Genomic DNA, 27,845 nt, shown 5'->3' on the forward strand with positions numbered 1-27,845 from the left:
CCCAGGACGCAGCTCCTCATCTGTGAAGTGGGGACAGTAATATCGCGTTCGCTGGTCGCGCGAGGTGAATTGAGGTAAAGCTCCAAAGCCCTCGGCGCCGTGTACATAGTAACCAGCCCTGAGTAAACGTTTAATAATATTCCCATTAACTATACTTGTGACCGTCAGACGGCTAGCAGGAAAAGGACATGAACTACCGGGGACAACGGAAAACGGCCAGACCACCTAAAGACCCCGTCCTCCAGCCCCGCCCCCCCTCCTCAGCCCGAGGTCCCCTCCACGCCACCACAGGAAAGGGGAACACGACCCCTCTTCTCCAGGGACGAGCAGGCCCCGCCCTCCACCCACGCCCGGGTCCCGGGGCGCCTGCGCCGCGCGCGCTCTGCCGGGGTGGCGGGCGTGGCGAGCGGGGCCGCGCGCGGGCGGGGAGCGCGCGAGACGCCGACAGCCGGTGCTCGGCCCTCAGACGCCGCCCGACTCGGCCGCCTTGGAGGGTGTGGCGCTCAAGCTGCGGGCTGCTGGCGGCTGCAGACCCGGGGTTCTCTGCCTCTCCGCCACCCGGGCCCCCATATCGCCCCCAAGGCCCCCCGCGCACGTCGGCCACCGACGGGCCGCTTCCTTCTCCCGCCCCGGCGGCCAAGCGCTTCAGGTGAGTCTCTCGCCCGGGTGAGGCCGACGCCCAGCCTCTCGGAGCGCTTTCACAGGCGGCAGCGGGGAGTGGGGAAGCAGGCGCAAAGTTCATAATAAATATAGATAAATAAATGGATAGGGGCCCTGGCGGGGCTGCAACGATCCTGCTTGGCGGGCCAACGCGCTGCGGCAGCCTCAGGGTTGGTGTCCCAGAAAACGGAGCAGAACAACAAACTGTTCCCTCCTGTAGCAGCTTGGGTTCGCCCCGCTGCTGATTGTGGTAGTCAGGAGCGGTCAGGCCCAGCCTGCCTTGGAGTGGCCATGCGGCGGTCGGTGAAACCCCCAACCCCGCACACACACACACCTGGCCCGAGCAGGTGCAGCAGTGGTGGGCCTTGTCTAGCTTGCTTGGTCTCAGGTTCTGGACGGAATCTGAGCGTCTCTTTCGGAGCAATTCAGATTGCGTTTCCGATCCAAACCGGGACGGTTTAACGGGGAGTATATCAGTGGTCACCGCCAGAAGCCGGAGCTCCCCCTTATTGGAAACTACATGGATCGTCATATGCACTTGAACTTTTCCTCAGAGTGCTGAGAAGCAGCTGACGAACCTGCAGCCGTGATCCCATCTGACTGAAACCATCTGAAAATGGTTTCATCAAGCTTTGGTCCAGTAAACATGGTCTTGGGGCTGTGGGTCAGGCCGTGTGTGCATCACACAAACTGTCTTTTGGGAGGATTTTGTGTTTGGCCTCTTGACGTGGACTTTGTTGCAGGAAGACAGAGCCGCGTCAGGGTTTGGCATGTTGCTGCACTTTTCTTGGCCTGGGAAGCGCTTCCAGGGGCTTAGGGGTCCCCCTTCCCCTTGTTGAAATGTAAAACTTTTGAACCTGTGAGCATTAGGGTAGCAAATGAGGACCTGTTTTGCAGGGTGTTAGGGTTGTTGGTGGGAAGAACTAAGTGCCTGTGATTCTGGTGTGTTCCAGCCACTGATTTCTCTTTATTTCTGCTCTTTCTCATGCTGGCACATACTGTTCCTGATAGAGCAAGAACCTCAATAGTTATACTACCAGTGACCCTAGAGTTTCTGTAAGAGCAAGGCATAGGTCATTGGAACTTACAAAATGCTAGTTTTCACTCACTTTGCTTTACTAAATGCACCATATTTTGTATAAGAAAAAAAAAGCTACTGGACAGTAGCAGCATTCCGCCTGCAGATGAACCACATTGAGTAGGGCTTTTGAAATTAGTGCAGATTTACAGTTTTGGAGCTTCTGAAAGGAATGTCGTCATCCCAGGCATCTGTGACTGTTTTATTACAAATCTGGACACGCTGAGTGACCTCCCCGGGTTCTCCATCCGGGCACTTGTGGAGCTGCTCGGCAGCTCCCAGTGTTGTTCAGTGGCACTCTAATCCTGTCTGCACATCTGGTAGTGCGTCCAGCTGAGGTATTGACACGTTCACCCAGTTGGGAAGCATATTATTTGGGAAATTATTATTATTATGTTAAATCCTAGAAGAGGAAGAATTCACCTTTCCCTTGTCAGACTCGAAAAGGGAAGGTCAAGTTCGCGTGCTTGACATTGGCCCTGACGGGTTGCCTTTGTCACAAGGCTTGTTCCAGCAGAGCAGATGGTCCTGCTGCTGGAATTTTCCCCACTCGTTTGATGTTTCCATGAAGCAGCCCTTTGCCAACAGCCAGCCGCAGCTACAGCTGCGGTGGAGATGAGGCTGAAGCCTGATTAGCACCAGCCGCTGCTGGCTGAAGCTGGCCTGTATTGTTCCTGCCCTTTCTGCTGCATTTCCCAGGCTGGTAGTCTGGGGGTCCAGGTTAACTGCACCTCAAGTGAGAACAGTGTGGAACCCACATCCATGTGTGCCTCTGTCACTTTTTCCTTCACCCTGGTGTAATCCTCTCGCATATCTTTCCATTTAGATTTTAACTGTATAATGTCAGAAAAAATGTTGACTTAAATTACATCCACATAAGAATCTCATGGCCTGTAATTGGATAAGAACCGTCATCCGCGTACAGTGCATTCTGACAGGAGCTTCTGCGGGAGACGCAGAAGGGCTCCGCAGCCCTTTGGGGGCTCTCTCCTTTTAAATCGTATGGCGACTGCAGGGGTCACTCCAGATACCTCTGCTACCAAGGAGCTGTCTCTGTGGCTTTAGTTGGATCACATGAAGGAATGTGCTTTTTTTAAATAAGTTCCAGCAACAGTTCTGAGACTGTTGAGGTCCTATCAACGCAGCAGTGCAATGACACAGATGATGGCTAGGCAAGATAATAATTATTGAGTACCCAACTACAGGCAAAACATTACTCTCAGCGCTGAGTGTTTATTCTCTCAATCTTCCTCACACCTGTGCTATGCAAGAATCGTGATTGTCCTCATTTTACAGTCATGAACTTCTAGAGTTCACATCTAGTTTGATTATGGACCCTGGACCTTTATCTGGGTGTGCTTATGAACTGTTCAGACTCATTTGTAGTTAGCAATCTGTACTTCTTAAGTGTGTCAAATTTATAAAAATAAGGAAGGTAAGAAAGTGTAGCAGTCCTGTAATCTAGAAAGAATGGTTGATTGATATCGAAACAAAAGGTGAGTTGTTTAAGCTAAAGAATTGGAAGACAGCTAGCTGCATAGGACATTATAGGGATAACTGACAAAATCTGACAATGGATCATGAAGTAAAGGGATAGTATTATAGCAGTGTTAACCTCATTTTTGATAATTGCAATGTGGGTGAGATAAGGAAATAATCCTGTTTTTAGGCTCTGAAATGATTTGAAAGTAAAAGGGTCTTTCATTCTCACTGTCCCACTTTTGAGTTCAGAAAAATGCATGTGTATAAAAGTAGAAAATGATAAAGCAAATGGGAAAGTAGAAGCAGTTGGAGCTGTGGGTGAAGAATCCAGGCAAACATTGCTTGTACCATTCTTATAACTTCTACTTGAAGTTAGAGCAAAAAAAAAAAAAAAAAAAGCACCCCGAAATTGAAGGTTAAAAAAAAAACAGGAAATAAAGGTGTAACATTCTAAGAATTTTGAAATCAGGTAGAGTTTATTTCCTGGTGAGCTGGTTTTTTCTTTCTTTTTTTTTCCCCAAGGGGTTGGTGGAAAGAACTTGAGACATACCAAAAAAATCTTGTCAAAATCGATTGATTTTTCTCAAACTTCAAAAACTCGCCATTCAGAGCGCTGCAACTGCTGTGCTTATTCTAAAAACATCCGTGCCTTAAGAGAACACATACAAAGACAGCCAACTTTTAGTGATACTGAAAGTTAAATTGGGTTGGATGTATCATTTCCCTAACTGAAGCCCTTTAGTGGCGCCCTGCCTCGGACTAGTTGTCCTTCTACTTGCATGGCAACCTGGGGGCCCGTGCCTGCCTTCCTGACTTGATGTCACGCCTCCCTCCACAAACACTGTGCGGCTGGCTCTGACAGGTTTCCTGTCCTTGGTATGCACTGATCTTTTTGCATGTACTCTTGGCTTTGCCAGGCATTTGCCCCTTCTTTTTCTGCTCATTGGTGAAGTCTAACGCCCTTGGGGAACCTGTCTGTAATCCCATGCAGCATTATGCTCTCCTGTGTCCATGCTAGCATGTCAGTGGGATAGTCATGACCCAGTCAGCTTCTGCTCAGCGGTCCTTATTCAGCTGTGGCCTGGAACATTCCAGGGCCTGGAGATTCGAAGACACTCAGAGTCTGGTAGCTAGGAGTGCTCTATAAACAAATAAGACCTAAGTATAAAACAGAGAAGAGCAAAGTGCTGTGAGAGCTGCCAGCTCCACCTGACGGTTTAGTCTTCAAGGAATGATGAGCCTGGTAGCCACCATGTGATACCATTCCCTGCTTCCCCTCCGAAGGGCCTTTTCTTACAGGTGGACACCAAGCCATCGCTCACCAGTTTCCAGCCTGTGCAAACAGGAATAATCAAGGGCAGATTAGCATTTCCTGGGGTCCTGGTGCTTTTCCCAAATTACCCATCCTCCTGGTTGCCCTAGATTCTGCTCCTGCTTTGACGGCTTGAGAAGACTTGAGAATCATTACATGAAACAAGAGACACTATCAACACGCCCGTGTGCATGTGAACCACAGGGAAACAGGAAGCTGCTGGTGTCGGGGTAGTGAAATGTTCCATTGGGGATAAAACCACCCAGGAAGAGTAAGATGAGGGCAAGCAGATGGGGCTGAAACCTCAGAGAAAAAGGAGAAAAAGGATCCAGTGAAAAAGAGCTGGTGTTGAACCAGAGGAGCCAGGAAGGCCGGTGCTCAGAGTGGTCTCAGGGTGAGCTGTGGAGAAGGGCTGAGACTTGAGATGTGGCTCCTGCCAGGATCTGTTGCTGTCCATACTGAGGGTAGTAGTAGCTGCAAAGTGGTAGTGGATGCCCAATGGCGCTGACTTTAGAGGAAGTGAACACAACAGTGCAGGTAGAAAGTTGGAAGACGAGGCAAAGGAGGGACAGTGGGGAAGATAAAACAAAAACAGTGAGCGTCTTGGACATTTTCACCTGCTGAGGAAGAGAAGCAGGTGGAAGAGAAATGGAAAGCATGGTAGAGGGCATCCTTCAGGGGAATAGGGGGCTAGCGTTGTTAAGGGGAGACCCCCTGGCTCTAGCTGGAGCCCCTTGCGGGGTAGGAACTCATATCCCCTGAGCCAAGCCATCACCATGTAGAAAGTGTTCATAAACCATGAGTAATGATTTTCCTTTTAGAAAGTTGGTCTTGGTACAGTAGGAGAATGTAATTACCAGTCTGTATGGTGAGCAATGTATTTGTGGTCTTGCAATCTCTGTAATGAAAGAAGTCCCAGAACCTGTGATACTGAGGTAGGAATAGTCACAGTCATTTAATCCTCTGGGTTTGGTAGGTTTTTTCTTAAATCCCATGTTGGCCTTTTGCAGTGCCCAAGCCATCCCGCTGGGTCAGTCATTGCAGACAGATGTGCATGTAGTCGGTATAAGGCGAATTGCATTTTATTATCCAACAGGGACAGTGGCACACCCAAGCCTTTGGCTTTAAATTAGTGACTTTTTTTCCAAAAACATTTTTAATTGCTTCCCGTATTAAATTTTGTTTGCTGTAAATATTTCTAGTATTGGGACCCTACTGCAGCACAGTGGGCTAAGCTGCCTCCTGTGATGCTGGCATTCCACAGAGCACCTGTTCCTGTCCCAGCTGCTCCACTTCCCATCCAGATACCTGCTAGTGTACCTAGGAAGACAGCAAAAGAGGGCCCAAGTGCCTAAGGCCCCGTGCCCCCAGGGGAGACCTAGCTTGGCCTACAGGGGCTCCTGACCTCTGCCTGGCCCAGCCCGGGACACTGTGGCTGTCCAGGGAGTGAAACAGCAGATGAAAATTTATCTGTTTCTCTGCCTCTGTAACTCTGCCTTTTAAATAAATAAATCTTTAGAAATTTTCTACTATGAACAAAGACTAACTTTGGTTTTGTGTAACTCAAGTCTTTCAGAGTATATTCAAAAAGAACAAATTGATGCAAACAGTAAAGTGAGCTTACCACCGAGCTTGTTTCAGGGTGCAGATGGTGAGTGAGTCAGCGTGGGTTCAGTTTTGCTGTGGCAGCCTCAGTGTTGTGGGTCTAAAACCCAAAACAAATGTGTGAACGCTGTTCTGCTGCACGCCTCTCTTCCTACTGCTTGACAACTAGCAGACATGTTGACACAATTTCATTTTATATTCTCCTTTCCCCCTGTTTCTCTAAAAAACTGGTTTTTTTCTTAATGTATCACTGCCATGTAAAACATGCTAAGCCAATAAAATGTGTGAATTCATTTATCAGAACTGTCATGGGGTGATTTGAATGCTGGTTTATCTTTACTGGATAAAATCACTTAATTGATGAATTGCCATCTTGAGAAACTGACAGACTGGAACATTGTTTGGCTTGTAAAGATGTATCTGTGTGTTTGTAGGTTTCCGGCAGACATCCTAGGAGTTGAAAATCAGGAAAGAGCCGTTGTTGGGGATGATGCTGAGGGATACTGTGAAGTCCTGGAACGACAGCCAATCAGATCTCTGCAGCAGTGACCAGGAAGAGGAAGAGGAGATGATTTTTGGTGAGAATGAAGATGATTTGGAGGAGATGATGGATTTAAGTGACCTGCCTACCTCACTTTTTGCCTGCAGTGTCCACGAAGCAGTGTTTGAGGTCCAAGAACAGAAGGTAGGCACACCTCTGCCTCTCCCTGCCCTTGTAGCACAGGGATTGTCGACTGTATGTGGGGTGGGGACACAGCCATCCTGTGCCAGGGTAAATTAAATGGTGTCAACCTTGAGACATTTTAATTGTGTTTTAAAAGGATCTGAGTCTACAACAGGAAATAATTTTTTTTAAAGATTTATTTATTTTTATTGCAAAGTCATACACAGAGAGGAGAGACAGAGAGGAAGATCTTCGTCTGATGATTCACTCCCCAAGTGAGCGCAACGGCCGGTGCTGCGCCGATCTGAAGCCGGGAACCTGGAACCTCTTCCGAGTCTCCCACGTGGGTGCTGGGTCCCAAATCTTTGGACTGTCCTCAACTGCTTTCCCAGGCCACAAGCAGGGAGCTGGATGGGAAGCGGAGCTGCCGGTACTAGAACCGGCGCCCATATGGGATCCCGGGGCGTTCAAGGCGAGGACTTTAGCTGCTAGGCCACACCGCTGGACCCAGCAGGAAATAATTTAAAAGCATTCCTCTGCACATGTTTTATAGTGTTTTTATTGAATTCTTTTTTTTAATACATTTTATTATTGTTGTTATTATTTTATAATACAGTTTCATATTCCCTTATCCCCTCCCCAGTTCCCTCCCCTCCAGTTCCTCTATATCATTACTAACATATAGTTCTTCATACACAGTCATATGTCCATCATTGCGGGCATAGACAATGGCAGAGAGTCCAGAATCCTATTGTCAAGATATAGTAAACAGTTTCATTGTAAGTCCATCTTTGTCTGGAAGTAGAAATGCATACCACACTACATCCTCACATCTGATTGTTAGTCTCCAATTCACAGCTACTGTATGTACATCTCCTTAAATGAAAAGTCATGATTCAAAATCAACAACAGAAAGAAAAGAAGAAATGTACAATGCCATGAAGTTAAATGACATGTTACTAGATATGACAGTCTCCATTACACAACTATTGTACATCCCCTTAAATGAAAAGTCATGATACAAAATCAACAATAAAAAGAAAAATAGAAATTTACAATGCCTGAAGTTAAATGACATGTTACTAGATATGACAGTCTCCATTACACAGCTACTATACATCCCCTTAAATGAAGAGTCACAAAACAAAATCAACATCCGGGAGAAAAAAGAAAGTAACAACATCAAGAAGTTAAATAACATGCTGCTAAATGACTAATGTGTAGCTGAAGAAATGAAAGTCAAGAACCTTCTTGAAGAAAATGATGCCACTGCATGATCAACGAGTCATTGAATGATTTAATCAGAAGGAAGTGTTTTGAAGAGATGAAAACAACAAAACCCATGTGACATAGTTTCTGCTGATCTTTGTTGAAGTGTGTCTCTTCCAGACAATAAGCAGATGGATTTTGTTTTTTAATACAGTGTACTAATCTATAACGTTGATTGAGCTTAAGCCATTCACATTCAGAGTTTAATATACATGGGTGTTACTTTGGTCCTGTCATTTTAGCAATGGGTTATTCATTGGTTTAGTCTTCTGTTGTCATTTTACTGGGATCTTCTTCCCATTTGCCTTTGGTTTTGGTAGGTGCTATTCCTCTTTGTCAAGAGAACATCTTGAAGTATCATTTGTAGGGCAGGTTTGGAAGAGGCAAATTCTTTTAGCTTTTCTTTACTGTGAAAGAATTTTATTTCATTTTCAAAGGCAAAAGAAAGTTTTGCTGGGTATGTTATCCTGGGCTGACAATTTTTTTCTTTTAGAATCTGAAATATGTCACTCCATTCTCTTCTGGCCTGTAGAGTTTCCTGTGAGAGATCTCCTGTGAGCTTAATTGGCTTCCCTTTATATGTCAATTGATTTTGTTTCACGTGCACATTTAAGGATCTTTTCCTTATGTTCAATTGAAGAGAGCTTGATGATCATATGTCATGGTGAAGATCGCTTTTGATCAAGCCTGTTGGGAGTTCTGTGCCCCTCCTGGAACTTGTTTCCCAATTCTTTCTCCAGATTAGGGAAATTTTCCTTTATTATTTCATTAAATACATTTGCAAACTCAGCTTCTCTTTATGCACCTTCTGGGACTCCCATAACTCTTATAATAGTGTCTTTCAATTCTTGAATACTTTTTTTGGCCTGATCCAGCTCTGCTTCCAGCTTTTTGTTTGCTTCCCCCTGATGACAGGAAATATCTTCCAATTTTGAGATTCTCTTCTGCTTGCTTCATTCTATTTTGGAGACTCTCCACTGTACTCTTAATTTGCTCTACTGTGTTCTTAATTTCTGATATACCAGCCTTGATTTGCTTTATTGCTTCCTTAAATTCTTTGAACTCTTGCATGAGCTTCTCGTTGTTGATCAGAATCTTTAAAATGAGTCTTATGGATTCTGTGTGCCCCATTTTCTCAATGTCTTCCTCAGTTAACTCTGAGGTCGGCAATGGGTTTTGCTCCTTTGCAGGGGGGTCTTCAGTAATATTCATTGTGCTTTTGTCTCTTCTTTTGCTCTTGGTCATTGTACTTCTGGTTAGCAGAGTCTTCTCCTTGGGGCAGGTTTCTAAGTTGTGTCACCCACAGGGCTACAATGCGATTTTACTTATTGCAGTTGGTACACAACTTTTTGCTTGCAGCCACTTGTGCCACAACCTCCAGCGAGTTCCAGGTCTGGGTTCTAATGTCAGGTTTCCACCGTGGTCTCCACGGCCCCAGCTCCTGGTTCACCACTCTCCACCTCCTGTGATACCGTGCTGAGGCTGCACCATTTTCTGTACTCTTTCTCCCACTTCCGGTTGGAGCAGGTCCCAGGATTAGAGACATGCCAGGTGTCCTATATAATTAGGTTGTTGGTTGTGCTGATCTTGTCGGAACCTGTTGGACGTTAGGTCTGGGTACCACACGGACCTATTTTGACTGGTAGGCTGACACAGTCGGTATTATTTTCCTGCGGGACCAGTGCAATCACGGACCTCAACAAGCTCTCACGAGATCAGCACTGTTGTCCCCTGCAGTCCCAAAGCGTTTGCCACAGTGCCCAAAATGGCGCCTGATGTACAACCACTAAGGTTCTTGATTTGCTGGCCGTCAAATCCGAGGGCTATCCAGACCTGCCCTGGGTGGAACCCGTAGAATGCCACGTCGTTGCAGTTCACTGAGACAGAAATGAGTTTACTCCCATCTCAGCACATGCTCCGTCCCTTCCCTTACCCTTTCCTCCTTACGCAAAATGGCGCCCAATGCAGCTCTGAGAGGCTGATTGGGCTATTTAATCCACTCCGTTCTCACACTGCCCGTCTGAGATCTGCTGCTCTGTGTCTGCTCCTGATCAAAGCAAACGTACCAGTAGAACAGACAGTTCTTTGTCTGGGTTCACCACCCAAGCTCCCAAGGAAAGTCCCTTCCCACTTGGTTGCTGGTGGAGTTCAGATTGCTGTGCTGGAGTATCAGTCTCTGCAACACCACACCATTGTGTCTGCTGCTTTCCTGTGTCGGTCAGTTTCCAGGTACCCCTCTGCTGTTATTCTGTCCCTTCCTATTTCCTGAAATATGTCCTCTCTGCTTCATCCTGATTAAATGTTTTTCCATCCGCATAAACGTGTCCTTACCCTATTCCGCCATCTTGATTCTCCATTTTTATTGAATTCTGAGTCAAGTCTTACTAAACTCATTTATTCTTTCATTCATATTTTGAGAGACTGTAGTTCAAGGAAGATCACAGAAAAGGGAGCTTGGCTTGTTCCTAGAGCTGACTGCCTACAACCTGTCAGCACTGCGCCTTGTCCCAGGACGGCTGTGATGGCCTTGTCCGGGGGGGTGGGGCTCTAATGGCCTTGTCCCAGGATGGCTCTGGTGGTCTTGTCCCATTGGGGGACTGCAATGACCTTATCCCAAGATGGCTGTGATGGCCTTGTACCATGAAGGCCCTGGTGGCCTTGTCCCAAGATGGCTGGGCAATTCTCTTTGTATCACTTCCCTACAGCTTCACTGAGGAAAAGGGATTTGTTTTCTGAAAGGTGACTCCCTTCAAGTCCATTATTTATCTGGGAATGGAGCATAGGGGTATGTGCGCATAGGCGTGTGTGTCTGGGTGTGCGACATCAGGGTGTCACAGAAACCTGTTGGTCTGAGTCCTGCAATAGTAGTGTTTTAGCCGTTGGACAGGCTTTTCTGGTGCTGAGACTTTGAAAACAGCATCTCTACTGCTTTCACTTTGTGTCTGTTTTCAGAAGCATTTCCTTCAGTGACTTTCTTGGAGTAGAACATGATGCAGAGAAGGACTTGGTACATACAGTCATTCCTAGTGTCTTTGGGGAACTGGTTCCAGAGCCCCCTCAGGCACCATGATCCATGGGTGCTCAACTCTCTTACCTGCAGTGGTGTAGTATTTGCACTTAGCCCACACATATCTTCCCATGTGTGTTAAATAACTTCTGTGTCACTTATAGTACCTAATACATGCAAGTACTATGTCAGTGGTTGCCTTTTGGGGAATAATGGCGAGAAGAAAGTCTGTACGTGTTCAGTACACATACAGGTTTTCCGCCAGTATTTTGGACTGGCAGTTGAATCTGTGAGTGCAGGACTGTTGATTGTGGAAGCTGGGCATTCACCCGTATGTCTGCAGGCAGAACTCAGAGGTGGCCTCAAGGGATAGAGCATGAGTAACAGAGCTACTGCCTGGAGGGGCTCATAAGCCTGAGGTGTCATTATGGTCTTAGTACCTCTAGAAGCATTTGGAAAAGGACTGAGGCCTCAAAGACTGGATCATGGCCAACTGCAGCAAGACCTCATGGGGAGATGGCACAAGAGAAGAGCTCAGAACACAGAGTAGCATTATATCAGGGAAGGCAGAGGAATTTCAGCTGGACTTTGAGGAGTGTGGGCTGTTTGGGGGAGCAGGGAGCCATTGTATGGCAGAAAACTCAGATTGGAAACTGAGTGTGGGGTCTTCCTGCATAAGACCACCCCAGTGAGGCCAGAAGCTTTCCATTCTGCTTTTGGTGCTCTGTGAGGCAGGCATGGATGCAGCTGACAAGTGCAGGTGCAGCGATGGGAGGAGAGCAAGCAGTGTCCCTGGGGGAGCACTGGGAGTGACCCTGCTCCAGTGTGGAACCTGACCGCAGGGAAACAGAGTTCCCAGGCCCTAGTTTTGTTTTCTTCACAGTGATTTCCATTTACAGATTTCTATTTTCCTTTCTAAATTCAGTCATAATTTAGAAATCCTGAATCATCTTTCTTACTTTTCTTAGCCTTTATAAGAGTTCTAAATATTCATATTATCAGTACTTAGTTAATGTTATTTTTTTTATTACTGGTGTCTTATTTTGTTTCAGTTTCTCCCAGAGTCCCATATTTATCAGTCATGCACCAATGTGCCAAAACATGGAAAAGGGAGGTTTCCCAAAACCACAGGCAGAATAACCCTAACTGCAATGAAGCACTTTATTTTCAAAAGAAATTTTTTTTTCCTGACTTGCAAAGATTGCTGAAACAAGCTGTTATCTACTTGTGAGTGAGGAACACAGGTACCGTTGTTGTAAAGGCAGATCTTCACTTTAGATTGCCGGGTTCTGGCTCTGCATTGTGATCAGTGTTTCTTACCGTGCCTCAGAGAGGATAGTAAGCCACAGAAGAGTGAACCAAGGAGGTTTGTTTTTCTGCTTCCTTGGTACAGGGCTGGCCCCGACCTGGAGGACCACAGGGTCCAATGGTCCTTCCTAGGACTGCTGAATGGGTTGCTTGTGGCCTCTAGCCCCCGTTTTTCTTCGGGATAAATTAGGCTTACTGTTGACTGGAACATGCAGATTTTTCACTGAGACTTTATCATGTGAGAAGTAGTACTGTTCTCTACTCTAGCTCTGTAAGCTTGAGGAGACTCAGTGAGTATTAATGCCAAACGATATTCTGCCCAGGTCTGGCTTGGTAAAGACCTGCAATGTGGCATTTCACAGTGGAGTCCTTTGCCAAAATACACAGCTGCCTGTCTGTACAGCTGCTCCCGCTGGCTCACCTTGGAACCTTCCTTTGATTTGAGTTGGCTTTCTGATGGTGATAGTCGGATATGTTAAAGCATCTCCCCTCACTTTCCCAGGCCTGTTCTGGATCAGTGACACTCAGCATCTCACCGAATTCCTGGTGCAAAGTTAACACCTGTTCCATGTTAGTGAACAGACAATAATTTAGGATGGTTGTTTGCTGGTTGTTCGAGATGAGTGGCATATTGCTGTGATCAGGAAACTGCACTGTAAGCAGAGTGAGGCTTATTAGTACATGGGAAACTCTGAAATTAGGATCCCCAACTCTTTCATTGTCTGTGCAATTGTACATACGATTCATATCTTTGTATTGAAATTGGGTTTTACCCTCTGCATTTAAAGAAATAGAAGATATCATGTGAAAAGAGTAAATGACATTCAGAAATTTAGTGAATGAGTGGCTTGTGTACTACATCAGCTGCTGGGTGTGTTAACCCGGCCTCCAACTTAGAAGAAGTAAATTCCTTTGAGGAAAGTGACTTATTTTCCTTGTGGAAATTGGAGAGAGGTTTGAAGGAAGAATGTGTCTGTGTTGTGCGCTGTGTTTTAGCAGAGCCTGAGACATCATGAGGTTTTCATGAATATTTCACTGAATTTCTAGTACCATTTTGGTCAAGAGTTAATGTGATTCAGTTAGCTTCAAGGCTAAATAAATCTTGCAGAGTCATGTAGGTTTAAAACTAAAAGAAATCCTAGTCTCTCTAGATAGTAGGATTAGAGTCATGGAGAATACAGCTTGCTTTAGAACTCATTTTTCACTTGTACACTGATAATTGCAAGGCATTGCTGAAAGAAATTTAAGAAGGGGTAGGCATTTGGCCCAGTAACCACTGTGCAAATGAGGACACCTAGGCCACACATCAGAGTGTCTGTCTGGCTTCCTGGCTCTGGCTCCTGCTAATTAGCTTCCTACTAATGCAGATTCTGAGAGTCAACCCTGTGGGAGCGGGGGTAGGGGGAGAGAGGGGGGAGGGTGGGTGATGGCTTAAGTGGGAGACCCAAGTTAAATACCTGGTTTTTATCCTTTCTTCCTCTCCACCCTGCCAGGTCAGTTTGTGCCTTTGGAGCAGGAACCAACAAAAAGGAGCTCTCTATATGTATGTCTGTGTCTGTCTCACTAATGAATTCATTGAAACACAAATACACAGAAAGATATCCCATGTCCATGAACAGGAAACTTGTCTGGATGTCAGTACCACTCAGTGACCCACAGATTCAGCTCAATTCTTGTTAAAATACCAATGAAGTGTTTTCAAAAGTAGAAAACTGTCCTGAATTTCATACAGAGTTTCAGGGGACCCCAACTGGACAAAACAGTCTTGAAGATACCTGAAGGACACACACTTTCTGATTTCAAAACTTAGTACAAACCAATTGCTTAGAATAGAAGAACCCAGAAATGAACCTTTGTGTATGTGTGGCCAAATGAGTTCCAGTCAGGCCAGGACTATTTGTTGGGTAAAAGGATTGTCTTTTCAGCCAGCAGTGGGAGCAAAGCTGAGTATATATGCAAGAAAATAAAGTTGGGCCTTTACCTTATTTCAAATAAAAAATCAACTCAACCTGAATAACAGACCTAAACACTAGAAATGACACTATAAAACTCACATAAAATATAAGGGAAACTCTTCATGATTATTAATTTGACAATAATTTCTTAGGTATAATACTAAACACACAGGCAACATGAAAAAAAATTACATGAATTAGACTTCTTCAAAATTAAAAATAGGGGCACATATTTAGCCTTTGCTTGAAATGCCAAGCTGTCCATATCCCACATCTGAGAATGTGAATTTAATCTCAGCTTCAGTTTTTGACTACAGCTTCTTACTAATACAGACATGGAAAGCCACCATTTACATGAGAGGCCTGAATTGAGTTCCCAGTTCCTAGTTTCAACCTAGCCCAGCCCCAGCTACTGCAGGGAGTGAACCAGTATGTAATAGATCTCTTTGTCTCCGCCTCTAAAATAAATACAGTTTTTAAAATATATTAAAGTTTGGGCCCGGTGCGATAGTGTAGTGGTTAAAGTCCTCACCTTGCACGCCCGGGATCCCATATAGTCACCGGTTCTAAACCTGGCGGCCCTGCTTCCCATCCAGCTCCCTGCTTGTGGCCTGGGAAAGCAGTCGAGGACGGCCCAAAGCCTTGGGACCCTGCACCTGCATGGGAAACTCGGAAGAGCTCCTGGCTCTCGGCTCCTGGCTTTGGATTGGCTCAGCTCCAGCCGTTGCGGCTCACTTGGGGAGTGAAGCATCAGACGGAAGATCTTCCTCTCTGTCTCTCCTCCTCTCTGTATATCTGCCTTTCAATAAAAATAAATAAACCTTTAAAAAGATATAAAAGTTTAAAATATACAATACGAGACACCATCAACAATGAAAAACCAACTCTCAGTAAAGGGGAAAATATTTGTGAATCACTTATCTAATTAAGAGAGAAATGTCCAGAATGGGGGCTGGCATTGTGGTGTTGCGGGTTCAGCCACCACTTGAGATGGCTGCATCCCATATCAGAGTGCAGGTTCTAGTCCTGGCTGTGCCACTTCGGATCCAGCTCTTTGCTAATGTGCTTGGGAAGACAGTTGAGGAAGGCCTAAGTCTTGGGTATTGCTGCCCATCTGGGAATCCAGGGTGGAGTTCCTGGTTTCAGCTTGGATCAGCACCAGTCATTCTGGCCATTTGGGGAGTAAACTGACAGTTGGAAGATCTCTGTAACTTCCTTCTCTTTCTGACCCTGCCTTTCAAATGTTATTCACAAGAAATACATAGACCAATGGCCTAGAACAGAATCTTTAAATACATACACACCCTCCAGGATATTTAAGGATCTCCTAAAACTAAACACCCAAAAACATAACCCAATTGAAAAATGGGCAAAGTACTAGAGTAGGCATGTTTCCAAAGAGGATGTGTGAATGACCAGTAGACTCAGCATTGCCAGTAATTAGGAAAACATAAGTTTAAAAATCACAGTGAGATATCAGTTGACATCCACTAGGAAAACTGTATAAAAACAGTAATTATTGGAAGGAGTGTGGGAAAATCAGAGCCTATGCTTTGCTGATGAAAATGTTCAATGGTGACATTTAACTGCTGAGGGAAGTAGTGTAGTAGTTCCTCAAAACATTAAACTGGCAAATGTTTGACACAGCAGGTAAGCTGCCGATTGAAACACCTGCTTCCCCATTGGAGTGCCTAGCTCTGCTTCCAGTTCCAGCTTCCCACTGGTGCACACCATGGGAGGCAGCAGGTAATAATTTAAGTGCTTGGGCTGCTGCCACCCACATGGGAGACCTGGAGTGAGTTCTGAGGTACTTGTTTCAGACTAGTACGTTGGTAGTGTGTTTTTATTTAGATATATACACATACATACTTAAATATATTACTTACACACATATCAGAGTAGTTCAGAAAGTTCATGGGAAATGGAATTCAAAGGTGAGTTTATTCTGATGCCAAAATTATTGCAATCCATTCCTGAGGTCTTCATAATATGCATTTTCTATGAATTTTTAAAGCACTCCTATGCGTGTTTACACTTCATATTTTCAGCCCAAGTACAGCAGTGAAGCATTTGTTTCCGGTGTTTTCCAAGTTTGTGACTTCCCTAACAGAAGACTAGCATCCACAGTCATGTTCCATTCACCTATTCTGTCACTCCCACTCACTCGCATGTGGAGCTGCCACCACTCCCTTCCCTGTGTGGGCTGCCCTCACCCCCAGGCTACCCTGTCTGCTGAATTGCTATCCAACAGATCGCCAGCTTACCCTCTCTCCCCTGCACTTCTACTGACTGCCTGCAGCTCTGCTGGGAAACCCCATCTCACCTAATCCCAAGGTGGGTAGTCTCTCCTTGGGTACACTGTCCTCATCACTGCTGGGTGCCAGAATGTTTTTAATAATGATTAATTACATGGTTGATCAGGTTGGGAACGATCAAGGTTTTGGGAAAACTAGGTGAATTCATTGCTTCCAAATTTGCTATTTCTTCTTGTTCCTGGGGGAAGGAGAAAAGAGAAACAAAGGGGAAAACCACTCACGACTTTACACACGTCCCGGTACCCAGGGATGAGGAACCACTGCCCCATATCAACCCAGAGTCTCAAAGTGTACATGTTCCAAGGGTTCTGTCCAAGTGGATTGGATAGTTCTGAAATGCTGCCCATTTCACCAATCCAAGGATGATTTCACCCTCCCGATGTCCATTGGCTCCATTCACCAAGATTCTTTGCTGTCATCATTTGTTTGGGGTAGTTGTCCAGCTAGGAGTTCTGTTCTTCTGACTCAGTACCAAATGTGCTGCCATATTCTTCTTTTACAACAGGGCCTGTGTTCACAGCTCCACCTTTTTCATTAAGCAGGCCATGTTCTTCCAACTGAGTCCAAGTAGCTGGGCCAGGAGACCCAAGCCCCACTGGATCCCCCATCCTTGGGGCTCTAGTATGTGGGCCCTGACACCCAAACCAGGAGAATCAAACCCCACCAGATTCCCACCCTGGAGTTCATGAAACCAACACTTACCTAGAAGGCAGGCCCCAGGATCTGGGCCAAGTGACCTATACCCCACTAGTCCCCCAACCCACCCCCCCCCCGGGGCTCAGGAACCCATCCCCCACCACACATGTGGGCCCCATGACCTGAGCCAATCTACCCAAGCCCTGTCAGATCCCCTGTCCCTGGGATTCACGTACCTGGCCCCCGCTTGGCCCAGGCTGGCATGACCTACCTCACCTGAGCTTCTGCAGTGGTATTGCATAGCCTGGCCTGGTCTAGCCTGCCCCCTGTTCCAGCTCCTATTGGTGGGTGCTGCAGCCTATCCCACCCCAGCCTGATTGCTGTCCCAGTCCTAATGGGAACTGGCTGGTGTTATGGCCCGATCTGGCTCCTCCTGGCCTCTGCCCCGATTCTCAGATCTGCCAGTGGATGTTATGTGCTGGCCCAAACTGGTCTGTCCCCAGACCAGACCCACATGTGTGCTGGCAGGTACTATAACCTGGGTTTGTCTAGGCTGTTCTTTGCCTTGCTTCTTGTGCTCTCGTGCAGGGTCTGCGTCCCAATAAAGGAGTTTCCCAAGTTCCTCCATTGATCTCCTCCCAGTGGCAATTCGTGTGCACACCAGTGGGTTGTTGGCCCGGGTTGACATTGTCCACCTCCTGTCCTGGCGAGAACAGTGGCCTTGCTCAGCCAGCCACACCCATTCTGGTTCTGGGTGTTGGTTGTGGTAGCCCAGCACTACCTGGTCCATGCCTAGACACAGCTTTCACGTAGTTGAGCAGGAGTCAAGACCTGATCTGGCCTGTAATATACCCAACCTGGCTCTCACGAGTACCAGTGGGGGCTGGAGTTAAGCCAAATCTGTCACTGCACCATCCCAGTGCACACCCATACTGGTGCAGTCTCTAGCCATGGATAGCCATGCCTGCTGCACTCAATCCTACTCTTGTTCTTTTTTTAATATTTATTTATTTTTTATTACAAAGTCAGATATACAGAGAGGAGGAGAGACGGAGAGGAAGATCTTCCGTCTGATGATTCACTCCCCAAGTGACCGCAACGGCTGGTGCATGCCGATCCGAAGCCGGGGACCAGGAATCTCTTCCGGGTCACCCACACAGGTGCAGGGTCCCAAGGCTTTGGGCCGTCCTCGACTGCTTTCCCAGGCCACAAGCAGGGAGCTGGATGGGAAGTGGCGCTGCCGAGATTAGAACCAGCGCCCATATGGGATCCCGGCACGTTCAAGGCAAGGGCTTTAGCTGCTAGGCCATGGCGCTGGGCCCCCTATTCTTGTTCTCACCAGTAGAAACCCCAACCCAACTGGGGTGCCCACTTAGCTTCCAGCAAGGCCTGACCCCATCTGCAATTCTGGGAGGAACCAGCAGAGATTGCAGTTCCACAGGGGTTAGTCCACATTGCCCCACAATTTTGCTAACAGACCAACTTCTCTCACTCTTGTTCTCCCCTCCAAACCACTTTGGTGTGGGTCCCATACATACATACACATGCTGTGGGCTTATCAATGGAAGTCCCTCAGCTGGGCATAACCTGCTGAGTCCTAACCTGGGCATAAAAACCAAAGGTCATCTCCCACTGCCACCTGTGCATCCCATCATCCCCCTGTAAATCAAGACCCTCTAACAGTGAGGGAGCGCCCCCAGGCAGCCCGAGGACTTTCTCCCAGCACCATTGGCACCTGGGCCGCCTGGCTACAGACACCCATGTGGGTCAAAAAACCGATTCTCCAGGATGGGGTGGTCCTGGAGGCCCCCCAAGGGATCCAATGTGCTCATATACATACCTGTGCTGGGTTCAAAAGCCTCCAAGCTGGGAGTCTTGAAGGCCTTCTGTGAGAGCCCCTCCCCCTGCAAAGCACACAGCCCATTCTGTGGTTCTTAATAAATAGAAAGCAAAACAGAAAGATAAAATGAATAATTAAGGTGAAGGGCTGCTGAAGTGAACACAGTGTGGTTTTGCACCATGTGGTATTTGATAGTGCTGTGATCAAGAAAAGATACTCTACTGGTCCCCTCAGTCTGGGTTGCAGTTCATACTGGAGTTACAGCCACAGCTCTGATCAAGCAGGAGGCCATATACTCCACTGCAGAGTGGTAAAGGTCGTAGGTCAGATTTTGCAGAAGTGCAGAAGGTTGGCTGCTGGTGGGGCAGATCGGCAGTATGCCGCATCATCACTGGAGGGTCTGTCTACCTGGGGACTGCTAGGCAGACAGGAGAATAGATAGATTCTTGCTTTCCATTGGCAGCCTCCAGGGAAGCCACTGTCATATCCATATCCTGTTACATCTGAGCATTCATCTCCTCCCTGGGCAGTGCTCAGCACACAGAATGACTCGTTTTTGTGACCACAGACTATTGAGTGGACCATGCCAAAGTCCTGCCCTGTCGAGTACTGACATAACCTTTGCATTTGAGCCGAAGAGTCTTGAAGACCACAACAACCCAATAAAGTGGTAAGAAAGACGTAGCACAGTACAAGACAGCAGTTTCCAAGGGCACAGCGCTGTGTTCCAGAGCCAGGACTCGGACCCAGTGAGCCACACTCCAGAGATTTGTGACAGGATGCCGGATAGGAGGGGAAGCTGGCTGCTGCTCAGGCTGCGGCTTTCTCCTATTGTCTGTCCTCTGTGCTGTCATATCAGAGGACTTGAGGAGCCAGTGTCGCTGGGTGCAACTGTGGGGGGTTTGAGTCAGATCCAGCCAATGAGCAGAGCTTCTGGGCCTCAGAGCAGAGGCTTTCCCCATTGAGCCTGGTGCTTATTCACCAGGGCTGAGCCGCAGTGTGGGCCATCAGAGCTTCTGCAGGCCTTGGCATGCCACGCTGCTTCTGGGGAAAGCGGCAGACCCGTGGGAGCTCCATGCCTGGACAGAGCCAGAGCTTGTATGTGCCATCCATGCCAAACCTGGACTCTGCAAATCTTTCCTTCCTATTTCATGGGCAAGGAGTATAAGAAAGAGAAAGCAAAGATTCAAGTGGACACCCTGGAGAGGGAGAGCTCGGGGTTTGCTGGTGCAGCTGCATGAATCTGCTTAGAAACCGAACCTAGAGTGTGGGAAGCAGCCATCAGGACACGTAGAATAGTTGTCCTTGTTTGAGGGCAGTTCAGGTGTTTGACAGGGGAAGAGCTCACCTTTGTGGGCTTCTGTGTCTGTGATGTGTCAGGCCAGCCCTCTGAGCCCGAGGACCTCACTGGGTTTGCAACCTTGTGTTGAGGCGTTGAGTGAGATATTTACTGTCCTGTAACCTGCCTGCTGAGTGGGGTTATCCATCAATGGCAAAATAAGGAGTAGGGAGAGGGCCCAGGAGCAGGGCAAGAACCCTGTGCCCAGAGCTGCCCCCAGCCACTCCCCTGGTGTGACACCCCACACACTTTCCTGGCTCTGAGCCCCCCCCATCCGTGCCCCCTGGTGTGATGCCCCATGCACTTTCAGGGCACCTCATTGTCTGCTCCTGTCTTCATCCTGATTCTTCAGGAAACAATAGACAACCTTCAGGCTGCAACTTCTCTAATAGATGTACCCCAGGAGAGCTGAATAAAATGTTTCTTAATCAGCTACAAAGTTTGAATGTCATTGGCTGAGTGCAAGACATTCGTGATTTTGAAAAGTGTGTGTGTGTGTCCTCTTAGACACCCCCGAGCACTGCCTAATCGGCTTACCTGCTGATGCTGTAGCTGGCTGGTAGCTGTGGCTGTAAATCTCCCCTGCTTAACTGCAGTCTTTGTTTTCTAGGGGCTAGAACTGCCCTCCCGCCCCCCAAGTGCTGGAAAATGATGGGGCGTTGTGCACCACTTCACTGCAAGCACCGTCACAGATCTTTTTCAGCTAAGCTGCCAGAGAAGGAGGAAGTTTGATAAGCAGATCACTGCTAGCAGCTGACAATGTGTCACTCAAAGGAAAGACAGGAAGCAGTAGCCCAGAGCCAGCTTGCTGTGCTCTAAGCCGGGCTAGCAGCTGGCACTCCTGTGGCAGACCTGGGGGCACCTAGGTGCCACTCTTATAGCTGACATTCACAGTCACCTCATCCCATCCACCCCTTATTTACCGATTTTTTTTTTAACACTGTGACATGTACAGATCTTCAGGTGTGCTGCTTGGTGGCATTTAGCCGTGACTGCACAAAACCAGCCGTCCAGTCAGGAGCGTTTCTCATTTGCCCCAGTTTAGCCAGCCCGTAATTCGTTGGATGTTATTGTGCTGGCCAATTTTTTTCTACATGGTGTAGTGAATGTTATATGTTTGAAAACAAGGCATAGCCATTTAAGAGCCATTTAAGAATTTATATTCCAGTAGGGCAGAGTATATATATATATTTTAAAGATTTTATTATTATTGGAAAGCCGGATATACAGAGAGGAGGAGAGACAGAGAGGAAGATCTTCCATCCGATGTTTCACTCCCTAAGTGAGCCGCAGCGGGCCGCTGCGTGCTGATCTGAAGCCGGGAACCAGGAACCTCTTCCGGGTCTCCCACGCGGGTGCAGGGTCCCAAAGCTTTGGGCCGTCCTCGACTGCTTTCCCAGGCCACAAGCAGGGAGCTGATGGGAAGTGGAGCTGTCGGGATTAGAACCGGCGCCCATAAGGGATCCTGGGGTGTTCAAGGCGAGGACTTTAGCCGCTAGGCCATGGCGCCGGGCCCGGCAGAGTATATATTTATAAATATGTCAGCCATTAAAAAACAAAGATTGATACTAAGCAAATTGTATTCCATCTTTTTTTTAGATTAATTTTATTTTTATTGGAAAGTCAGATATACAGAAAGGGGGAAAGACAGGAAGATCTTCCGTCTGTTGATTCACTCCCCAAGTGACCGCAACAGCTGGTGCTGCGCTGATCTGAAGCCAGGAACTTCTTCCAGGTCTCCCACTTGGGTGCAGGGTCCCAAGGTGTCAGGCCATCCTCGACTGCTTTCCCAGGCCACAAACAAGGAGCTGGATGAGAAATGGGGTTGCTGGGATTAGAACCAGCGCCCATATGGAATCCCAGCAGATGCAAAGCAAGTTCTTTAGCTACCATGCCAGGCCCAGTATTCCATCTTTTATTGAATTTTAATTTGGTTGCATGTTCCTTGCCTATATAACTAGTAAATAAAGACTATAGAAAGTTAAAAGGTTTAAATATATTCTGCTTCCCTTAGCACTTTTGAATTTAGGTTCCACACTTGGACAAGCGCTCCAATTATCCAGGTGATTTTCTGTATTCACTGTGCATGGCTGAGTGTACTTATTCTGCATGCGCCATTTCCTGACCCAGCAGTGTGGCACCAGTGGGGGCCAGCTCAGACTGGTTAGAACCTGTAGAGGTGTAGTGCTCCCATTGTGGAGGTTGGAAAGTTTAGCATCAAGGCACTACAGGCTGGGGTCTGAAGAGGGTCTGTGCCTTGGGGATGGCACCTTCGGCATGTGCTCACTTGGCGAAGCCCAGACACGCTCCCTTGGGCCTCACTGAAGGGCTGCCCTCGGGACCTCGTTTCCTCCCAGAGACCGACAGCACACCAACACACTGGCACCTGGGGTTCAGCGTAGGAAATCTCAAGGGGCACAGCGCTTAGACCACACCTGGCACTTTGCTGTCCCCAGGCGAAGCGGGAGCTTTGCCCATGGCATTAGTGAACCTCTGCAGAGATGGAATTTCCTCTGTCAGATTTACAGAAGGGCGTAGAGTGTGGACCCCCCCCCCCCAATGAACAGATGGAAACATCACACTGAACCCGCCCTTCCTGCTAACAGTGAGAGGCTCCTGGATGTCCCTCAGTGCAGAGGGCCCAGTGCAGTAGCCTAGCAGCTAAAGTCCTCACCTTGCATGCACTGGGATCCCATGTGGGGACTGGTTCTAATCCCAGCAGCCCCGTTTCCCATCCAGCTTTCTGCTTGTGGCCTGGGAAAGCAGTCGAGGACAGCCCAAAGCACTGGGACCCTGCACCTGCATGGGGAGACCCAGAAGAGGCTCCTGACTGCTGGCTTTGGATTGGCTCAGCTCCAGCCATTGCAGCCTTTTAGGGAGTGAATCAACAGACGGAAGATCTTCCTCTCTGTCTCTCCTCTCTGTGTATCTGACTTTCCAATAAAAAATAAATAAACCTTTAAAAACATAACTTTAAACATAATGAAAACTTGAAGCAATACAAATGTCTATCAGTGGGAAAATGAATGAATACCTGCTTGACAAAAAGAACACAGTGACATGGGTGAACTTGCAGCCATTGCGTTCAGTGAGGACCCTTCCCTAAAAGGCCGTTTCATTCTCCCTGCCTGTCCCTGATAAGAGTTCAGAAGCCTAACTGGGTGACGTGTGGGCAGATTGGAAGCCAAAACATGGGTCTGCTTGTACTAAGTTGGTGCCAACACTGGGCTTCCCTGCTGAAGTGAAAGATGCGGCATCTCTAAGAGCCAAGGAATTTCACTTGTCAGGATATTCACCAGAGGAGTCCTTGCCCATGGACAGGCTGAGACTGTGAAAGTGCAGTGGGCGGCCAGGCCTCATGTTCAGGGGCACCCAAAGAGATGCACTGTGGTGTGGCACTACGCAACAATACTGCCTAGCTGGTGAAAACCAATGACTTAGGGCAGCAAGGGAAACACAAGTCCAAGAGCCAAGCAGAGCATGCAAGTCTCTGTTTTGGCACAGCACATCAGGCCACTGTTAGTGGCACTGGCATCCCATGTTGGAGTGCCCATTCAAGTCATGGCTGCTCTGCTTCCAATCCAGCTTCCTGCTGACGTAGCTGGGAAGGCAGGCTGAGAGACCCCAAGCATTAGGAGACCTAGAGAGAGTCCAGGCTCCTGGCTTCTTCCTGGTTCTTCTGGCCATTTGGGGAGTGGACAGATGGAAAAATCTGTCCCTCTTCCTTTCAAATAAATAAAGTCTTTTTTGATTAAAAAAAAAAGCAAGTTAAATTATGGGGCAAACGGAGACTTTATGATGGACCATATCAATCGGCGGACGACCTCATCGAGCGAAACTGGCAGCGATTCATAACTGGAGAACTATTAACACCACTCGAGCACATATCTCAGAGCATGCCCCACATCCGGGACTTGGGGTGGGCGGGAAACCGGGTGGGGCTTCTCCCTCAATATCCCCCTTCACCTCAGATACATGATGGAAACAATATGGACATAATAGCATTACCCACTTTCCTATCCCCCTGAACCTTTTTTTTTTTCTTTCTTTTTTTCTTTTCTTTTCTTCTTTTTCCTTTAACTGTAATTAACTATGTAAAGATTGTCAACAACAATACAATAAAAAGAAAAAAAAAAGCAAGTTATGGAATACACACAGCATGATGACATATTTAGAGCTGCAGGCAGAAGCTTAACATACCATGCCACAGTGCCAGCCTCTGTATTTGCTGCCTTGCATTTTATGACCTTCATACAGTTGGTTATATTCAAGTTCAGCTAGCAGAGGTAAGTCTATCCACAAGAGGATCCCTGTGCTTGCAGACCACTGGGAAAGGTCTGCCCCTTTTTGGAGAAAAGGTGGCTGGTAGTGAATACCCCGTGACTTGCGTCTGATCACCTGCATTTCCGTTAAAGGTTTGTTTTCATTTTGTTTTTCCTTTCCCTGCCCCATTCTGTCTGCCCTGCCACTCCTCCATTTGCAGGAGCAATTTGAGGCCCTCTTCACCATCTACGATGACCAGGTCACCTTTCAGCTGTTTAAAAGCTTTAGAAGAGTCCGCATAAACTTCAGCAAGCCCGAAGCGGCAGCGAGAGCGCGGATTGAGCTGCACGACACGGACTTCGCCGGCAGGAAGCTGAAGCTGTACTTCGCGCAGGTACCCGGCAGCATGCCCTGCTCGCTGCTGCGCGGCCCAGCTTCTGCCTTGGCACTTCTCCCTCTGCTGTGTCACCACCTGGGAAGTGTTGGAAACAGACACTTCCAGTCAGCGAAGCCTGTCAAGAAAGCGTTTCCCCCTGACTGCTTTGCTGGCTCGGAGGGTCTCAGATTCTGACAGTTGTGTTCAGCTGGGGTCTGGGAGGGTGGAGCCCAGCACCCTCAAGTGTGTCTCCCATGAGTGTAGACAGCCGTCTCAGGAGACTTAGGAAAGTTGTGTTCATGTCATGTTCCGTGCTCTATGAGGAGCCCCCAGGGGAAGGTCTGCTGGTCAGGGGTTGGCCAGGAGGGGACAATGGGTAGATGACCTGTGCTCCGCCTGCGTTGCTCACCTGCAGCTGTGTGGCTGCATGAGAACCTGCTTTCTTCCTGGCTGTTGGCACAATGAAGGCTTTAGGTCTCTACTCCTGAATCAAGTGCATTGTTTTATGTACAGTAACCTTCTTTGGTTTTAGCTTTCAAATTGGGCGGGAGGGGCACGGGGTTGTTGCCTTACATTCCAAATGCAAAGATGCGCAGTAGGTAGAGTGTCTTGGGACATATGGTGACACAGCTCTGTCCATTCTACAATCGGGGCTTAGCAGGTGCCACCACTGAGCTCTTCCCTCATCTATAGCCGTCTGTTCCTTCAGTCAGCTCCCGGTCGCTGAGCACTCGGTACGTGCTAGCACACAGAGCCCAGTTTCCTGCAGCTCATACTGTTTTTTTTTTTTTTTTTTGTAAAGATTTATTTTATTTTCATTACAAAGTCAGATATACTGAGAGGAGGAGAGATAGAGAGGAAGTGGAGCTGCTGTGATTAGAACCAGCGGCCATATGGGATCAAGGCGAGGACCTTAGCCACTAGGCCACGCTGCCGAGTCCAGCTCATACTGTTTTAACAGACCATCATTTTCTCTATGGAGCTGGGACAGTTAACATAAAGATAAAAATTAAGAAAACCAGCCCATTTTGCAGGTGGCTTCTGATACTCTGTCCCCTGCAGGTGCAGGTGTCCAATGAAGCACGTGACAAGTCGTACTTGCTGCCACCCCAGCCTGCCAAGCAATTTCTCATCTCCCCGCCAGCCTCTCCCCCAGTCGGATGGAAGCAGAGTGAAGACGCCGTACCCGTCATCAATTATGATCTGCTCTGTGCCGTTTCCAAGTTGGGACCAGGTAACAAACTCCCATGATTCCTGTTTTTGACCCAAGAAGCAGACTGACCCTGTTCCAGGCAGAGGGGCTGCGTGATCGCAGAACGAAGTTGCACAACCCGGCTTCACGCCCAGGCTGGGGCATTTGCCTGCCTGGTGCCCCTCAGCAGGTTCCTCAGCTGAGTCTTGGTGGCCCTCACACTTTTCATCTCTCAGGAGGGAGCGTCAGGCTCTCCACTGTTCACAGTGGTTACCAATCTTAAGCGACGGGTGCTTGGTGCTCAGTGCCTCTTGCTGCAGCTCTCACTGCCCAGTCCTCCTCGGCTACCCAGGCTGGTGGTGCACAGGCTGCCTCTGCCCCAGCCCCGGGGCCCAGCCAACCACAGCTACTTTGAGTCTTGCGAGGAATTGTTGGAGTCTTCCTGTCATCCTGTCCCAACTCCTTTTATTTCTTTCCTATGGCAGCGTCTCTTTGCCTGCCCCTTCCTGTCTGTTAAATCCTGTGAAACACTGATGGCAATGGTTTGGCCTGCTTATCTGCTGCAGACGGCGTCTCCTGCAGAGGACCCAGGAGGCACTCAAAGGGGAAGTGGCTGCTGCTGTCAGTGTTAGAGCCAGGCCTCGCTGCTCGGGACCTTCCAAGTCTCCCCACGGAAAACTGAGCGTGTGGTGAGGTCAGGCAGGGTGTGCTGTGCAGTCCAGGGGTCTGACACTCGCATTCACACTTCAACCCCCAGAGACCTCAGTACTACAGCAGCACCGAATCTCTAACATCAAAGCAGAGGCAGTACTTTGTCATTGGATTAAAGATTATTAAAAAAATAAAAAGCCATAGTCAGCAGTGGAACATCAACAAAGTGAGGCTTTTGGCCCAGCCCTCATTTTGTTTGCCTCCCGCAGGAGAGAAATACGAACTGCATGCAGGGACTGAGTCGACGCCCAGCGTGGTGGTGCACGTCTGTGAAAGTGAAACCGAGGAGGAAGAGGAAACAAAAAGCCCCAAGCAGAAAATCCCCCAGACCAGGCGCCCCGATCCTGCAAGCACCACCGCGGCACGGAATGAGTCCCAGGCCTTCCACTGTGCCCTGTGAGACCCTGTGCTGGGGGAGGCAGCTGCCTTCCCAGGCCACACTCGTGGGGCCCTGGGCCTCTGCTGCCGCCGCCGCCGCTGCTGGTGGCCTAGGTAGGGCCGTGAGGAGCCAGGCCTTGTGTCTGCAGATGGGCTAGTGTGAAGCAGCAGGGATCGCACCTGCTCGGAGTGGTAAGGGATGTTCTTCAGGCACTTGACCAGCTGACCGCCTGGCCCCAGGGGCAGAACTCTTGACCATTGTTAAATAGTAGCAGATTAGGAAAATGTCCCTGCCTCCATTTCCCTGGTTCTAAAGAGCATGGGATACGAAAACCAGAGACTTGCAGTCACCAGTCCAGTACGTTTTTATACATTTAAAAACTATCTCAAAATTCTAATTTAGTGTGGATATTTTTGTACACAGGCTCCTAGTGACTATAGTGATCAAAGTTTAA

The 27,845-nt window shown here is 48.0% G+C and overlaps 1 protein-coding gene across 1 annotated transcript; it reads left to right on the forward strand.

Moving 5' to 3' along the window:
* The first annotated feature begins 396 nt into the window (after window positions 1-396).
* RCAN3 (RCAN family member 3) lies at window positions 397-27,845 on the forward strand. Its single transcript, XM_004592246.2, has 5 exons — window positions 397-649; window positions 6,572-6,822; window positions 24,954-25,127; window positions 26,172-26,343; window positions 27,222-27,845. The coding sequence occupies exons 2-5, from the start codon at window positions 6,625-6,627 to the stop codon at window positions 27,410-27,412; spliced, it is 735 nt and encodes a 244-aa protein (XP_004592303.1). The 5' UTR covers window positions 397-649; window positions 6,572-6,624; the 3' UTR covers window positions 27,413-27,845.

This window comes from Ochotona princeps, chromosome 2, assembly GCF_030435755.1.
Source record: "Ochotona princeps isolate mOchPri1 chromosome 2, mOchPri1.hap1, whole genome shotgun sequence".
Taxonomy (NCBI): Eukaryota; Metazoa; Chordata; class Mammalia; order Lagomorpha; family Ochotonidae; genus Ochotona; species Ochotona princeps.

What these genes read in the sequence shown, in the direction of transcription:
- RCAN3 (XM_004592246.2), top strand. Translation starts at nt 6,625, where the DNA reads ATGATGCTGAGGGATACTGTGAAGTCCTGGAACGACAGCCAATCAGAT. An exon ending in TTGAGGTCCAAGAACAGAAG is followed by an intron (nt 6,823 to 24,953) that starts GTAGGCACACCT and finishes CTCCATTTGCAG; the next exon opens with GAGCAATTTGAGGCCCTCTT. An exon ending in CGTTTCCAAGTTGGGACCAG is followed by an intron (nt 26,344 to 27,221) that starts GTAACAAACTCC and finishes TGCCTCCCGCAG; the next exon opens with GAGAGAAATACGAACTGCAT.